The sequence below is a fragment of the Chlorocebus sabaeus genome, chromosome 2 (assembly GCF_047675955.1).
Source record: "Chlorocebus sabaeus isolate Y175 chromosome 2, mChlSab1.0.hap1, whole genome shotgun sequence".
Taxonomy (NCBI): domain Eukaryota; kingdom Metazoa; phylum Chordata; class Mammalia; order Primates; family Cercopithecidae; genus Chlorocebus; species Chlorocebus sabaeus.
In genome coordinates, this window is record NC_132905.1 from 16,567,095 (window position 1) to 16,584,696 (window position 17,602).

At 43.5% G+C, this 17,602-nt stretch overlaps 2 protein-coding genes across 9 annotated transcripts in view; one reads left to right on the top strand and one right to left on the bottom strand.

The window, feature by feature from the left end:
- Positions 1-6,369, top strand: part of SULF2 (sulfatase 2) — a 128,716-nt gene extending 122,347 nt beyond the window's left edge. For all 4 annotated transcript variants that reach the window (XM_008014775.3, XM_008014807.3, XM_037982667.2 and 1 more), the window contains 6 exons: positions 294-463; positions 705-847; positions 2,026-2,149; positions 4,309-4,342; positions 4,587-4,640; positions 5,654-6,369. In XM_008014775.3, coding sequence (XP_008012966.3) covers positions 294-463; positions 705-847; positions 2,026-2,149; positions 4,309-4,342; positions 4,587-4,640; positions 5,654-5,684 — 556 coding nt within the window. In that variant the 3' untranslated portion in view covers positions 5,685-6,369. The remainder of the gene's footprint in view (positions 1-293; positions 464-704; positions 848-2,025; positions 2,150-4,308; positions 4,343-4,586; positions 4,641-5,653) is intronic.
- A 773-nt stretch (positions 6,370-7,142) lies between these two features.
- The window catches only part of NCOA3 (nuclear receptor coactivator 3), a 154,368-nt gene continuing 143,908 nt past the window's right edge, over positions 7,143-17,602 (bottom strand). For 4 of the 5 annotated variants that reach the window (XM_008014728.3, XM_073006036.1, XM_008014735.3 and 1 more), the window contains 6 exons: positions 17,268-17,561; positions 15,622-15,714; positions 12,803-13,082; positions 11,473-11,647; positions 10,976-11,117; positions 7,143-10,662 (listed from right to left, as the gene is read on the bottom strand). In XM_008014728.3, coding sequence (XP_008012919.2) covers positions 10,651-10,662; positions 10,976-11,117; positions 11,473-11,647; positions 12,803-13,082; positions 15,622-15,714; positions 17,268-17,561 — 996 coding nt within the window. In that variant the 3' untranslated portion in view covers positions 7,143-10,650. The remainder of the gene's footprint in view (positions 10,663-10,975; positions 11,118-11,472; positions 11,648-12,802; positions 13,083-15,621; positions 15,715-17,267; positions 17,562-17,602) is intronic. The other variant, XM_008014754.3, reaches the window with a different exon arrangement.

Genomic DNA, 17,602 nt, shown 5'->3' on the forward strand with positions numbered 1-17,602 from the left:
AGCAGGGCAGGACACAGGAAGGAGGGGAAAGGGATGCCAACAGGAGTCCCAGTAGCTGCCTGGCTCTGTCCCCAGCTCTGTGCCCCCTTGGGAGTTAAAGTAGAATGACAGAAGATCCAGGTTCTGGTCCCAGCTCTGCCTTGGATCAGCACTGGGACTTGGAACCCTGAATTGCTATGCCCATGGCTGCTGGAGAAGCCTCAGCCCAGCCCCTAGGTGGACAGGAAGAGCAGAGACACGGGGTCACTGATCCCTCAGAGGCCCAAGGCGTGTGTGGCCCTCTGCGCCCATAGGAAGGGTCTACAAGAGAAGGACAAGGTGTGGCTGTTGCGGGAGCAGAAGCGCAAGAAGAAACTCCGCAAGCTGCTCAAACGCCTGCAGAACAACGACACGTGCAGCATGCCAGGCCTCACGTGCTTCACCCACGACAACCAGCACTGGCAGACGGCGCCTTTCTGGACACGTGAGCAAGCCCAGGGCAGAGGTGGACAGGCTGGGGCCCGGGGCGCCAAGAAACTTCTCCACTTAAGTGACTCAGACCTCTCTCAGAAAGGGGGTCCCTGACACCAGGGGTCCACAGTGCTTGGGACAGCCTCTTGGCATTTGATGAACTGGTTTCGGGGGCTGTCCCTGATGGGAATCACTATTGGCAGATGGGGCTTCCTCCCGCAGGCACTCAGGACATGCTCTCTCTTCCTTGCCAGTGGGGCCTTTCTGTGCCTGCACCAGCGCCAACAATAACACGTACTGGTGCATGAGGACCATCAACGAGACTCACAATTTCCTCTTCTGTGAATTTGCAACTGGCTTCCTAGAGTACTTTGATCTCAACACAGACCCCTACCAGGTACAGACAACCTGAGCTAGAGAGATGGGGGTATAGGTTACCCCAGTGCTGCCAGGTAGGCCACCCCCCCAACCTCAGGGAAGTCATGACAAATTATCCAAGTCCCACTGAGTCCCTGAGCCACTGGGAGTAAGTTGTGAAGCCGCTGAGATTGGGGGATTCCATGTTCAATCAGCCTTTTTTGCCTCCATCACCCTGTGTTTTGCCTCCATCACCCTGCATGTGTAATATATGTGGCTTCTTCCCTCTAACTTAACATGCAGCATTCAACCAGGCTTTGCCGGAACTTGTGAAGACTCCTAAAACCGTCAAGCTGTAGGATCAAGCCAGATATTACCCACTGCAGGGCCTGCACAGACCACACGGCTAATGTAACAGTAACACACTGCACCAAGCACTCTGCTAAGTGCTTCCGTACAGTAAGCCATCTAAACACACACACGACTCACGTGGCTCAGGACCACACAAGACCAGAAGGAGCAGTGACATGTCTGGTCATCGGAACATGTGGGCTCTTGTACAGGGACAGTGACTGCTGAGCTCCAGCACTAGAACTTTCCTGTCCTGTGGCCTTGGTATTGCCCAGGCTTTGACCTTTCAAGAAAAGCCTGAAATAATTTTTTAAATGAAATCTGATGTTTAAATATCAGCAGCACAAATGCTTTAATTACTATATAGGTGTCCAGTCTTTCTCCTTAGATAGGTTCACCCTCATACTTTACCAAAGGGGTGGTAAGTCCGTCACCGGTAGCTCCCAGACTACACAAGAACCCAAGTCACTTACCCATCCTTTCATCAAATGGCTGCTTTGCAATCAGGAGGATTGCAAATCTGAATGAAGGCTGCTGAGAAAACCAAGACTTGGAAGGCTTTCTTTCCGAGCTTGGGAAGTTTCCTGACTAGTGGCTGCAGAACTCCAACATTAAATACAGACAGACATGGTGTTTATTCTCCTGAGTTTTCATTCTCATTAAGAGAGAACCTGGTGGGACTCGAAGCCAAAAGGTCACCTAACTCTTCCAAATGCTGGCTCTTGCAGAAGTTGAAGTTGGAGTAAGCAGGTCACCAGCCCCTAGCACCTTCCACCTGCCTGAAATATGTCCCCTGGTTGGTAGAAGAAGGGCACGGGGAGAGTCCCTGTACTTACCTTGTTGACAGACTACCCTTTTTGCAACTAGCTGATGAACGCAGTGAACACACTGGACAGGGATGTCCTCAACCAGCTACATGTACAGCTCATGGAGCTGAGGAGCTGCAAGGGTTACAAGCAGTGTAACCCCCGGACTCGAAACATGGACCTGGGTGAGTAGGCACCCCAACATGGGGCCTTTGGAGAGCAGGGTAACCAAAGGAAGGGACTCAGGAGGTGGTGTCTACCCCAAGAATGAGCCCGAAATGACCAGGCTTTGGGAAGTGATGCAGTTCCAGACGAGTCATGGGAGCCCCTGTCCATAGCAGGCAGATGACCTTTGACAAGCTGTGCTTCCTGAGAGAGGAACACCAGCATCAGCTGTCCAGGAAACACACAGAATTCCCTCGTTTCATTTCCTCCCTTTTGTTCACTCATGCATTCAACAAATATTTCCTGAGAACTTAGACCTGAAACCATGTTGACTAAAGATGACCCCATCCTGGCTGACTTGTGTGGAGCCGGTGTTGTCCTAAGAAGAGCAGTCCACAGCGGGAGGCCTCTGGCTTGTATGGAAAGAGTAAAACTGGATGGTAGAATCCAGTGTGACTGGGGAAAGGCACCACTTAATAAAACCAGGGTCAGACCTCTGAACTGAGTCCTGAAGAGTAGGACGCAATCGACCACTGAGAAAACGTGGAGGGCTGGCGTTTCAGGAAACTTGAAGTGTGAGGAGCAGAAAGCAGCCTAGGTGGTACAGCCAGCACAACTGAGGCCAGTGGAGAGTGGCAGGAGGGCATCAGGATACCCTGTGAGAGGCCGTGGTAGAGTTGAGATTTCATTTGAGGTGTATCAGGAAGCCAATGGAGGGTTTTAACCTGGGCACTGACATTGCTAGGTGGAGAATGGGACTTTATGGGAGCAAACAGCGAAGATGGCACAGTTATCCAGGGAGAAATGATGGTGGCTTGGACTAGAGGTGGGAGCAGTGAAGATGATGGATTTCAGATTCAGGTGGTGAAGCCCCCAGTAGAATATGGTGATGGGAGGTGCAGGATTAGGAGTCCCAGGTAAATCCTGAGTTTTGTTTGGGACAGGACAAAATCTGCAGTTTTAAATCTAGAATGCCAACTAGATAGAAATTTTAAGATGAAAAAAGCTGACCAGGCATGGTGGCTCATGCCTATGATTCCAGGGCTTTGGGAGGCTGAGGTGGGAGGATACTTGAGCCCAGGCGGTCAAGGTTACAGTGAGCTATGATAGCGCCACTGCACTCCAGCCTGGGAGACAGAACTGTCGCCCCATCTCTAAAAATAAAAGTAAAAAAAAATTAAAGCTAAAAGAAAAATGAAGTTCACTTACTAGTGAGAGAGACTGGCCTAAAACCTTTGATATTTGAAGTCCCTTGGGGAAGGGACTGTGTCTAGGAGGACGCCTGGAGTTCATGTCAGGAACATGGCTACACAGCTTAGGAGGAAGAATTCAGATGCCACAGTCAGCTCTAGTTATGAAGAGGGGAGAGCTACTGTGTTTACAGAAGATGTTGCACTAATACTTCCTGGTGAGGAGCCTGATATGATTGGAATTTTCACTAGTGGCTTCCTAACCTCTGCCACTCAAGCGCTGCTACTCTTGTGATCAAAGTGCAATGACAATAAGTCACTGTGTGCCAGGCTGTGTGCTGAGCGTTTTACATGTGTTAGCTGATAAGCTTTTAAGGTGAATCTTCTTATCCTCATTCTATGGAGGAGTAAAGTGAACAAGGTGGGCTGACCCCAGAGCCCACACACTCGATCCTGCCATGTCCTCAGGAAAACTTCCCCAGAGCCCACACCACCCTTCATTTGTTCTCATAATGAGGATGGCGGGGAAGTACTAATGCACATCTTTCCCTAAGAAAACACTTGAATCCATTTCGTGTTTTACATTAATGCCTTGTCCGGTACACTGCTGTTCTCACTATAATCTGTGCTTGGTAAACTTGAGCTATTACTCCCTCCTGCACTTGGTCAGGGCTCTTGGCTTTCTGTCCTCTGGAGCACAGATGTTCAGGCCCGCGTCTACCTCCCTCACCATGACTAAGGTCAGCACTGAATGAAGCCATCAGGGTCCTGAAACTGATCGTGGTGACTCTGGATTTTAGGCAATCTACAAGGCTACCTAGGAGACTTAGGGCAGGTTCCCCTCATAATTCCGTCTACTCTTGAATAGGGAACACTATCAACATCATGGGATTGTGACAAAAAAGTGTAAGATGGTTTTCTGGTGTGTTGGGGTAGCTTTGCCTGAACTATCTGCTCCTGTTTTGTTTTTTTATTTCTCCTCTATTTAGGACTTAAAGATGGAGGAAGCTATGAGCAATACAGGTATTTCTTTTTATTATTCAAGCCTAAACAAAGTTATCCTATCTTGGCCCATCCTTCAGTCTCATCTCTGTGAGTCCGCACCTGTTATGTTGAGACACTGCCCTTCCTCTTGTCTGCCCGAGACCAGGATCACCCACCAAAGATAGCTGTCACCTAGGAGACCTTCTTTGTATAGTTCTTTGGGGACTTTTTCTTTCTTGGTGATGGTTAACATTCATTCTCCTTTTGACACTTGAAAACTTAGGCAGTTTCAGCGTCGAAAGTGGCCAGAAATGAAGAGACCTTCTTCCAAATCACTGTGAGTTGAGGAACCAGCTTACAAATAGAGATATGGTTCTGACTGCTTCATTTTGCCAATGCTATTCTATTTGCATGCCATTTCTTACATACCACCCTTCATTTGTTCTCATAATGAGGGTGGCGGGGAAGTACTAATGCACATCTTTCCGTAAGAAAACACTTGAATCCATTTCATGTTTTACATTAATGCCTTGTCCAGTACACTGCTGTTCTCGCTATAATCTGTGCTTGGTAAACTTGAGCTATTACTTAGCGGTTGAGAAGCATTTAAATATTACAAACTGCCAGGCATCTTGAAGGCTATGGCTGCGAAAGTGCTAACTGGTATACAACATCAGCAGTAGGATGGCCTCATTAAATGGTTTCCAAAAAGCCCATGCTACAGCTACAGACTCTCACTCCAGTGCCATTGGAGGCTGGCAGGGACTGAGACTGGCAACCTGGAAAGTTCACGTCTATTCTAAAGGGAGCAGGCCAGTTTGCTCCCCGCAGGAATGGGCTGAGGTTTGCCAGATTTTCTAATTCACTGAGCAAATCCAAAAATGCAGGTATGTGTGAGAATTCTTTATCATTATCATCTCATTTGACATTAAGTTAACCATGTGGGCAAACTACCCTCCTTGGTAAGCTGCCATTTGCAACCTCTGGTCTACTCATTTATTCCTTTATATGCATATAAACCTGTGTGGCTTTAATAGGACATTAGTAACAGGCCACCTAAGCCTTTCTTTGGTGCTTCTAGAATTAAGGTACAGAATCTTTACATATCACAATCTCCTTAGCCACTATTCTATCCAGATCCTTAAATGCCATCCTTGCCAGGCATTGAGTGTATAAGTAAACAACTAAAAATTGAGGTGACTAGGTGGTAGCAATCCCTTTCTAAGTAACCTAGAAATATTCATTCTCAGCAGCCTTGAAGCAAAGCTTCCTCAGCTATAGGACTGATTAGGAAGTCATGATAAAGACCGTGATAGCTAAATGCTAAGATGAGTTTGTTTCGTTCTTTAGGGGACAACTGTGGGAAGGCTGGGAAGGTTAAGAAACAACAGAGGTGGACCTTCAAAAACACAGAGGCATCAACTGACTGCACAGGCAACGAAAAACCATGTGGGTGATTTCCAGCAGACCTATGCTATTGGCCAGGAGGCCTGAGAAAGCAAGCACTCACTCTCAGTCAACATGGCAGATTCTGGAGGATAACCAGCAGGAGCAGAGAGAACTTCAAGAAGTCCATTTTTTGCCCCTGCTTTTGCTTTGGATTATACCTCACCAGCTGCACAAAATGCATTTTTTTCGTATCAGAAAGTCACCACTAACCCTCCCCAGAAGCTCACAAAGGAAAACGAAGAAAGCGAGCGAGATTTCCTTGGAAATTTCCCCCAAGGGCGAAAGTCATTGGAATTTTTAAATCATAGGGGAAAAGTAGTCCTGTTCTAAATCCTCTTATTCTTTTGGTTTGTCACAAAGAAGGAACTAAGAAGACAGAGGCAACGTGGAGAGGCTGAAAACAGTGCAGAGAGTTCGCAATGAGTCAGTAGCACAAAAGAGATGACATTTACCTAGCACTATAAACCCTGGTTGCCTCTGAAGAAACTGCCTTCACTGTATATATGTGACTATTTACATGTAACCAACATGGGAACTTTTAGGGGAACCTAATAAGAAACCCCAATTTTCAGGAGTGGTGGTGTCAATAAACGCTCTGTGGCCAGTGTAAAAGAAAATCCCTCGCAGTTGTGGACATTTCTGTTCCTGTCCAGATACCGTTTCTCCTAGTATTTCTTTGTTATGTCCCAGAACTGATGTTTTTTTTTTTAAGGTACTGAAAAGAAGTTGATGTATGTCCCAAGTTTTGATGAAACTGTATTTGTAAAAAAAATTTTGTAGTATAAGTATTGTCATACAGTGTTCAAAACCGCAGCCAATGACCAGCAGTTGGTATGAAGAAACCTTTGACATTTTGTAAAAGGCCATTTCTTGGGAGTTTTTTGGTGTGTCTGTTTTTTTAACGTATTCAAGATACTACCAGTCAACATCTTTTTGGAAGAAAATGCCTTTGGGTTTAGAAGATTTTCTTAAAAGGGGAGTAGATGGTTGTAGATTGACTAAAGTCTACCATACTTCAAGGGACTACAGGTAAGTCTCATAGTATACCAGCTTTGCTACTTCATTTTTTAAAAGTATTAATCAATTGCAAAGAAATTCACCTTGGCCAACCCTTCTTTGTATATCAGGTAATCTAACCTGATACAAGTAGTTGACAGATTTCAGCTATCACCAATCCAACCCATTTCTCATTTAACAGATGACAGAGATAATCCCTAAAGCACCCACATTTGTTTCAATGCCCCCAACAGGCCAAGGCTCTCTAGCAACTCCCTAGTGGCGTTTTTTAACTTCAGAAACTGTTACCATAATTTGAAATAGACTTCCTTAATCTTCTTTACCCTTAATCCAACAGGGATTTAAAAAAAAAAAAAAAAAAAACTCTTTAGGCTCCAATTTTAAATAGAAACCTTTATTTACAATGACATCCAAAATGGTCAGCAAAGCAGTCACAGCTCACCATCCCCATAAGTCATTTCATGTGGTTTTGATTCTTTGTAGGATAAAGAATAATTTCTATTTTTTTTTAAAGCAACACAATGTAAACTTGATTGAAACTGAATTCATTCTCAAGAGTGTAAGTCAATTCCTGAGAATTTAAATATTGCTCTCATATTTCATTCTTCAAAATTCCATATATTAGAAAGGAAGAAAGAAAACACCTGCTCGTGTATTAACAGTGTGCCCCTGGAGTTGAAAACAATTCTTATTCCTCTGATTAAATCAATCCTTGAGGTTTTGCTCCTATGAACCTAATTGTGAACAAAACTCACAGCTTCTGCAAATAAAAAGGGAACTGGGCAGGCATACATGTAACTGGCAATCCATTCTGTTTACTTTCAGCTGCACCTACCTCTGGATCAAAGAACTTCTAGGACATCAAGCCAATTATCTTCTGTAATACCCTACCCCTAATATAGATACCCCCAACTCACCTCAGATATTAAATACTGATAACTAAGTAGCACTGTTATTGATATTTACACCTTTCAATCCAGATGCAGTTTAGAAAAGTGGCATCATAATATGAACATTAACAATGTAACTTCCATTTTTTTTTAAAGGAAGAAACATGTATCTCCTTTATATCATTCTAATCTTTATAAAATATATATATTTTATTTATATATCTTTGGATTCAGCAAAAAAAAAAAAAAAAAAAAAAAAAAAAAAAAAAGTAGGTACTGGAAATATCCCACATTGTAAAAGCAGATGAAAAGATTATACTGTTCACCCAACAGATACCAAGGTTTGAAAAAATGGGGGGTGCTGGGGTGTGGAGAGGTAGACAGCAGGAGTACAAAGAATTATCTAAAAAAGATAAAGGGCAATACAGGTAAAAACAAATTATCTCAAAGACTGCACCTATTAAAAGAAAATCAAAATCTTGAGTTTGCACCAAATGAACAAGTAGAAAATATAAAAACTTACAATAAACTTCATTTTTCTACCATATAAAAAAGGGAGTGCTGCCTTCCAGTTAGCCTGCAGCCAGGTCTGAGGAAAGGATTGCAAAAAAATTTATTTTTTTTTTTTTAATAATTTTTTTAAAGTCAAGAAAGGTAAGAGCACCATTCTGTTTCTCCCCACACACATCGCTTAAAGAAGGTTCAGACACAATTGAGCTGAAAAACACAGAGACAGACTGACTTGGTTGTACCTCTGTCTCCAAACAGGAGAGTATACTATCTGAAAAGCACAGGCCACTACAATGGAAGTTTTCAGATTTACAATCTTAAGATATATTTTGAAGTTGGTGGGGGGAAGAGGGCAAACTCATAATTGTCTATACTGCTTTGAAACTAAGATCCACTCTAGTGGTGGATCTGGAAATAATCAGGATTCACTTGTAAGCATATCAAAGATATTAAATGATCTTACCTTCAGAGACATCTAGAAAGACTGACTAAATGTGTGAAATTCTTAAAATTACCTGGCTCTCAGTTATTGCTAGAAAATGACACCAAGGCTAGCAGAGACCTCTGAAATTCACAGACATTCAGAAACCCAATTCCTTCAACTATCTGAACCAAATGAAGTAACCCAGATAAAGGGAATTAAACTTCATGTTTCCCTTCCTCCCAACTGACTAAAACAGGTGTCAAAGAGAGGCAACAGCAGAAAGTGGCAGGGGGCAGAAAAGGGAGGGGTTTCAAAGGTGCTCAGTTAGACTGTGGCTCTGAATCACAGTCAAACTGGCTGTTCTGGGTACTGAGTTCCTTAAGAAGTAACAGTGACACTATTCTAATCCACAGGGACATAATGAAAGCATCACATTAGTATAATGAGGGGACAGCTGAGCAGACACCAGAAACCACACCAAGGATTCTACTCGAGATCTCAATGTGGGATTCAGGTCTTAGCAACCAAAATCTGAAAACGCTCCTAAAGGGGATGAAAAGGTAACATAATTGAACATACACACACACACACACACACACAACTCATGAATTGCTATTATTTTGAACTGCTTAAAATCCAAAAGATTCTCTTCAAATTGCTCGATTTTTTTAAATTCCTGATTTTTTTTTTTTTAAGTTTATTTCCCCATATCTATTCTTTCCCCCCAAATTAACAAAGTGCTTAGTTCTGGTAGAGGAATTTTTAAAAAATTAAAATGCCTACATCTAAACAAATAATCTCTTTAAAAAGCATTTAGATTAAGAGATTGAAGAGCGAGGCATCTAAGGCTGGGGGTGGGGAAGGAAAAGCTGTGGAGCACTACCCCTCCGCCAGGCCACGGAAGTCAAGGGATGTCTCTTCCACTGGTAGCCTCTCCACACACAGCTTACTGAAATCAACAATGTTAAATATTTAGCTTCACAAACTCTGTAAAAATGAGTTGTTGTGACCTACAAAAAAAGGTATATACATATTTTACATAATACAATATCTTAAAGGTCGTATTTACAAAAAAGTCTATTCACAGAAACACTGCGAGATTCTGATTCAGAATGCAGTACCTGGCCTTGGGTTTTCAGAAGTTTATTTTCAAAAAGCATTATTGCTCTACCATATAGGCAAAGGGTGACACCAGTACTTTAAAAAAAAAAAAAATCATAGTTCTTGTCCAACACGTAAGTGTAGACAAAAACCAGGAATGTGTTTCACTATTCCCTCAAGACCTCAAGAATATTGCATTTATCCATTACTTTTTAAATAAAGTGCACTCAGCTGCACATTAGCATGTGAAAAGTTTGCTACTGCTGCAATTAAATACTGTCATCTCATTTCCCTTCTGCAAAGCCATCTGGACATCCATGACAGTTCCTGGAGGTGAAGTATTACAGCACATGAACGGCAAATGAAAACCTTCATTAGGAGAAAACCTAGGACAAATAATAGGGACAGAGCAACTCAACACCATCAGTAAAGGACAATTCAGAATCATCAGTTCCACTGGACAGAGGGTCAACACAGAACTACTTGGTAGTGACAAAAACACCTGAGGGCTGGGACTATGCTCTTTGTCCAATACTGCAACTAGAGAAACCAGATGTTCTAATCTCTCTTGATTTGTCCAATGTTCTCTGGCCCACCTATGTGTATTTAAGAGACTTTGGCTAGCAAGGCAGAAAAAAGTGACACAAAAGTTTTATGATCAGTAGCACTCCATATCTCCAGAATTATATCCCTAGGAGGTGGAATGCCAAAAAATATTTCTGTTTTGAACACCATGATACACAGCAGGAGGAGAAGAGAAAAAAAACCAGGTAGATACTGCCCTTCGGCTTAAAATCCAGTCCTGCTCAAATGACATCACTTAAAATACCCTTGACGGAGCTCAAAGCTGGTCCTTTCTTCAAAGATAGATGCCTGGAACAATGATTCCTTCCCAATAATCCTAGTGCAGTGTCATTTGTACAGTGGTTTCCTTAAGAGGTCCTGGTGCAGAGATGTCAGCAGTATTTCTGTTAGCAACCAGAAAAACTGAGTAAAATACATGCTTTACACAACAAAAAAATCCATGCCCACATTCATGGCTTATAGTGCAGCTCTGGCTGAGTGATTCAGGTTCCTGAGATCCCATCTTACAATGCAGCTTGGCTTACCAAAAGTATCCAATGGCCCAATGCCTTCAAACCAAGTTTTTTCAATTACTATATTTTAAGTTATACATTCAAGTTAAAATATACCTAGGACATTCTGATTATAGCTGAGGCTTTAGTTCTATCCAGAGAACAAGAAAAACTTTTTGAAAAAGGTAAGGAATCGATTTCATACCTGATCAGGGCCCATAGGCATGCCAGACATGGGCATGGGGTTCATGTTCATCTGTCCCATGTGACCACTGCTGCCATTCATGTGTACCATACTATACACTGCAGGATTCCCCTGGTGGGCAAACTGCTGCTGGGAAAAGGAGCTGTAAGTAAAGAAACGGTAATATTACCTCTGGAAGTCACTTTAGTGACAAAGGGCATGCCCACAGAAACTACTACAATTGTGTCAAGCATTGCTATACTTAAGCTGGGAATGTCAGAGAGAAAACTCCCTGACAGCCTGTGATCCATTTTTCACAGCTTTCTGTACTAGATACCCTAATAGATAATGTGCATGCTTGAAGAACTCTCAAAATGGACAAGCCAAATAACACACCTTCTAATATGAACCCAGTCCTTTCAATCTCTCCATACAAAAAGGCTTGACTGAAAATTACAGTAAGTTCTTGGACTTCTGGGACTAAGATGTGACTAACTTTAGAAGTCACTGTTCTTTACCTGTTCCTGGCCAAATTTCCTGATGGCCAGCCCTTCATTTCTGAGGACTGATAGATGGATGCAGCCTGGGGGTGTTGCATCATGGGATTCTGGGAGGGACCCATTCTTGATGATATCATAGCACTGGGAGGACTAGACACTCGACCAAAGGCTGGATCTGGTTGTTGTCCCATTCCTTACAAAAATAAAACAGAAGAAATAAAAATGCCCAAATGCCTTCTCCTTAGAATATCAGATTTCTGTAGTAGTTTTATGTTTTTTTTTTTTTTTTTAAAGCGGGGGAGGGTGGAAGTGATAAGTATAAGATACAGAGTGCTATAAGATGGTGCCCCCCAGGTATTCTAGATTCTCACCAAGATGACAACTAGAGTAACAGGCTTACTACAGAAAGGAGCACCATCTGGATCACTGAAAGGCCACAGTTGCTTCAACGGGCTTTCTGCAGAAAACGGACTCCGTATGAACTCACATCACTCTATCCCTCTTTAAAGGGCAGGGGAGTTACAATCCTCAGATGACAGGGCTCCCCAGTAGACACCTTTATCCCCACCATGTTCCTGGAACCTCTCAAAGGCTGAACTGAAGAGGTATCTGCATCACTGTAATTAATAATAAATCCAGGACCCGGCGCGGTGGCTCACGCCTGTAATCCCAACACTTTGGGAGGCTGAGGCAGGCAGATCACGAGGTCAGGAGATCGAGACCATCCTGGCTAACATGGTGAAACCCCGTCTCTATTAAAAATTCAAAAAAAAATAGCCAGGGGTGGTGTGATACACCTGTAGTCCCAGCTACTCGGGAGGCTGAGGCAGGAGAATCACTTGAACCTGGGAGGCGGAGGTTGCAGTGAGCCAAGATCGCACCACTGCACTCCAGCCTGGGTGACAGAGCAAGACCCTATCTCAAAAAAATAATAAATCCAAGTCACCTAGAAAATCAACGTAAAAGTCCACAAAGTGCATTCCTCTCACTGACTTGACCAAGCATTCAGAGATCACAGAGTTCTACTATACTGGAACATATAAGAAGGGGCAAGGGGACAACTTTGCAGTGTTTCTTCCAAAATAAGAGTTTGGGGACTCTTAATGAGTGGGACTGAAAAAAACAACACCTGAAAAAAAATACTCAACTATGACAGGATACACCTGTCTCAATTACCTGTGTGCTGCAGCACTTTTGTTTTCCAATAGTTTAAATTAACTTTGTTTTCCTTGTGAAGTAAAGAGGGAGTGAATCGTATTTTTTGTCTTTCATGTGCAACAAATGTAGTGAAGCTTATGTCCTTAGTAATGTTAACTTGGAGAAGGCATATTTACACTGTCAGATTTACCATAATTTGGTTGATATGGAAACTGTTGTGGCGGAGCTTGTGGCATTGCAGGTCCCGCCAAAAGCCCATCCATGCTGGGGGAAGCAGTCACATTAGGAGGTGGGCTGAAGGCCTGGGTTTGCTGCTGCTGCTGCTGCTGCTGCTGCTGCTGTTGTTGCTGTTGCTGTTGTTGCTGCTGCTGCTGCTGCTGCATCATCATAGCCACCCTCTGTTGTCGGAAGTGATGACTTAGCAGCTCTCTGCTGCGTTGGGCGACCATTTGAGCATTAAGAAAACCCTGCTAATACCCAAGAAAGAGTGCAATTACATATATATAGCAAGAACCTGCCAGTTGCATACATATAGTACCCCCACAATACACCAGGTATAAGACAGAAAACACCCAGGGTCTTTTTTTTTTTTTTTTTTAAACAGGGTCTCACTCTGTTGCCCAGGCTGGAGTGCAGTGGCACAATCCTAGCTCACCGCAACCTTCACCTCCCAGGTTCAAGCGAGTCTCCTGCCTCAGCCTCCCAAGTAGCTGGGATTACAGGCATGCACCACCACTCCAGCTAATTTGTGTATTTTTAGTAGAGATGGTGCCTCACCATGTTAGGCAGGCTGGTCTCAAACTCCTAACCTCAGGTGATCCACCTGCTTTAGCCTCCCAAAGTGCTTAAATTACAAGTGTGAGCCACTGCACCAGCCAAAACATACAATTCTTTACATAAAAGCTTTCGGATCTGGTGCAATGGCTCACGCCTGTAATCCCAGCACTATGGGAGGCCAAGGCGGGGGGATCACTTGAGGTCAGGAGTTCGAGACCAGCCTGGCCAAAATGGTGAAACCCTGTCTACACTAAAAATACAAAAACGAGCCAGCCATCGTGGTGAGCACCTGTAATCCCACCTACTTGGGAGGCGGAGGCAGGAAAATCCGTTAAACCCAAGGAATTGAGACCGCAGTGAGCTGAGATCGTGCCACTGTACTGCAGCCTGGGCAACAGTGACTCTCTCAAAAAAAGAAAAAAAAAGAAGCTTTCTGGCTATTGCAGGGGGAAGGAGGAAGGGAGAACTAAAGAAGAAGGACCTGAAAATTATTTGGGGTTAAAAGACAAAAGACAGGCCGGGCGCGGTGGCTCAAGCCTGTAATCCCAGCACTTTGGGAGGCCGAGACGGGTGGATCACGAGGTCAGGAGATCGAGACCATCCTGGCTAACATGGTGAAACCCCATCTCTACTAAGAAATACAAAAAACTAGCCAGGCGAGGCGGTGGGCGCCTGTAGTCCCAGCTACTCGGGAGGCTGAGGTCGGAGAATGGTGTGAACCCGGGAGGCGGAGCTTGCAGTGAGCTGAGATCCGGCCACTGCACTCCAGCCTCGGAGACAGAGCGAGACTCTGTCTCAAAAAAAAAAAAAAAAAAAAAAGAGAGAAAAGACACACTGTCAAGCTTTAACATGACAAACATTCCACAACGTGAGAGAACATTTAGGGGTAGAATCTGAGGACAACTTTTTCAGGAACTATGAAGGACAACTACAGGAAAATGAGGATTCAGTGTGTTGGGGTGGTGGAGGGCTAAAACATGAAACCAAAAAAAAAAAAAAAAAAAAAAAAAAAAGATGGGGTTATACTTAGATAGCAGGGGTCCACCTCAGAAAATCCTGTACTTTCTTTAAACTTTCAGAAAGAGGTAGGGGGCAAGGAGAAGCTGTCTGGAGGTTCAGAAGGTGACATAACCAAAGTACAACAAGGAAGCTGATTTGGGCTCTACTAGCTACGGATCATCTCCAAAAAGCAAACTTTTATCATCTTTCTGTAGGGCATTCTAACTCAGCTTCCACAAGAGGTTTTATTATCAAGAAAATGTAAATATCAGTACTTCCAAGTAGGCATAAGACAATGAAAATTGAGCATTTCACAGTTGTTTTTTAAAAAACAATTATAAACAATATTTCAAACCACAGTAGGGGACTGCTGTGTGGTCATCTGCCTCATGCACATTAAGAAAACCCCTCAATACTGTCTCCACCACTGGCTGGAAGTAGAAGGGAATTTTAATATCCCCTCCTACTACAGGAAACAGGTCATCTCAGAGGCTATCACTGAGAACAGGATTATGTATTCTTTATTTTATTCTTTACAATTTCAGAATTTTACCCAGTGTGCATGTTGTTTCATAATCCAGGAACAGAGGAACATTTACAGGTTATTTTAAATTCCTAAAAAGCCATGTGATAGCTGTTCTCACAGTATAGCAACTGATCACAAAGGGAACCAATTAAAAAAACACTAATCTATGGTTTTGTGTTTTTTGTTTTTTTTTTTTTTTTGAGACGGAGTCTCACTCTGTTGCCCAGGCTGGAGTGCAGTGGCCGGATCTCAGCTCACTGCAAGCTCCGCCTCCTGGGTTTACGCCATTCTCCTGCCTCAGCCTCCCGAGTAGCTGGCACTACAGGCTCCCGCCACCTCGCCTGGCTAGTTTTTTGTATTTTTTAGTAGAGACGGGGTTTCACCGTGTTAGCCAGGATGGTCTCGATCTCCTGCCCTCGTGATCCGCCCGTCTCGGCCTCCCAAAGTGCTGGGATTACAGGTTTGAGCCACCGAGCCCGGCCTAATCTATGGTTTTAATGAAGAAACCTCTCCCTCCTCTGATTCCTCCCAGTCACCAGCCAGAGAGAAGAATGGAAGAGTTGAAAGTCTTTAATACGACTGCTTTCATACACAAGAAATTCAGAATTACCTTCATTTGTTTAACAAACATTTACTGAGAGTCAACCACAGGCCAAGCCCTGTCCTGAGCACAGAGCAATGCATGTGGAGAGGCTCATCATCCTCACCTGGGGCTGCATCATAGGCCTCATCACCGCAGCACCACCAGCAGTAGGGTTTTCCATTTTCAATTCAAGTGCCTGTCTGCTCTGATTCAAAAACTGAGGTGAGACAAGTTGGTTAGAATGCAAGGAGAACATGTCAGTCTGCCAACACAGCTTTCCAGACCCTCAGCACCAGCCAATGAGGTAATGATATCTCCAAACACAATAACCTGGCTAAGTCACATCTAAACTAGTACTTTCACACTACAAAAAGGTCAATGTTGAAAAGTCTTAGGCTAGCATATGATGGGCTACTGTTTGGCATTGGGAAAAAAAGGTAAAGTGCAATTTTGTAGCTTAAAGAATATCTCCACACCTGTAATCCCAGCACTTTGAGAGGCTGAGGTGGGCAGATCACTTGAGCCCAAGAGTCTGAGATCAGCCTGGGCAACATGGAGAAACCCCATCTCTACAAAAAATTAGCCAAGAGTGGTGGCACACTCCTGTAGTCCCAGCTACCTGGGAGGCTGAGGTGGAAGGATCACCTGAGCCTGAGAGGTCGAGGCTGCAGTGAGCTGTGACTGCACCACTGCGTTCCACCCTGAAACCCTGTATCAGAAAAAATAATAATACATAAATAAATTATATATATACACACACAGCAGAAACTCAAAAGATTTATAAAGTCAGGCTTTCTCTGGGATTATTCGGGCACATGGGGAAATACCTTTAAGTTTATCAGAGGAATTCTGAATAAACTCCATTAGCTTTCCCTAAATGACTTTTTGTGAAAAGAAATGGCAGAAAGTAAAATGAATGCAATAACAGCTTTTCTGAGTACCTAAACTGACTTTTAAGAATACTTATGCAATGGAGAGTCTCTGGCTCTTTGGATTCCAAACTCAGGCATTCGGCCGTACACGGTGGCTCACGCATGTAATCCCAGCACTTTGGGAGGCCAAGGCAGGAGGATCACCTGAGGTCAGGAGATGGGCCTGGTCAACATGGTGAAACCCTGTCTCTACTAAAAATACAAAAACTAGCCAGACTTGGGTGGCTCCCCAGCTACTCAGGAGGCTGAGGCACAAGAATCACCTGAACCCAGAAGGTGGAGGTTGCAGTGAGCCAAGATCATGCCACTTGCACTTCAGCCTGGGTGACAGAGCAAGACTCTACCTCAAAAAAAAAAAAAAAAAAAAACAAAAAAACTCAGGCATTCATCTACTTATATGGTTTGGTTCCACCACATTTAATAACTCTAGACATTTTATAACTTAAGACAGCTCTAGAAAGAAGAGGTTCCATTTAAAATGCTGAAATCAAGATGGTTTAAGTATTTGGTTATTAGTAGTAAGGATTTTTTTCAAAAAAAACTTATCTACCTTTAAGACTACAAAGTCATCAAGTAACATTTTTCTTCCCCAAGAGCAATCCTTCCTGACTTTTTACTTTTTAATTTGTAAAATGGAATATTCTCATAGTATCGAATTCCAACACAACTAACTCCTTAACAAGGAGCCATTTGTACAAAGAAAACCTTACACAGAAGTAAAACAAAAATAATTTCTTTAGTTGACAGGGATAGAGTGCACCAGTAGTAAGAACACTGAGAAACACAGTCTGAAAACAACAGAAGGAGAAGCCAGAGGGAAGAACACATGACCGGTTACCTGCTGGCCCTGCAGCCTCTGCTGAAGCTGCATTCTAAGTTGCTTGGGGGTGTTTGTCCGGGGTCTCATGATGTTGGCTCGCGGGTGCATTCCTTGGAGAGGAAAATTGCCTTGCTGGTTCATCTGATTCATCATAGAGTTAAAAGATGGTGATTGTCCCTGAAGATGAAAGCCTCCTTGCATTGGAGGCCCCTGTGCTGGGTACGTCTGTCCATATAATCCTGCCTTCTGATCCATCATTACTGCTGCTTCTTGGCCTTGGAAAGCATCCTGTTTGGGTTCTAATGCCTGTCCCTTAAACACAACGCATAAAAGAACACTGAAGAACATCTACG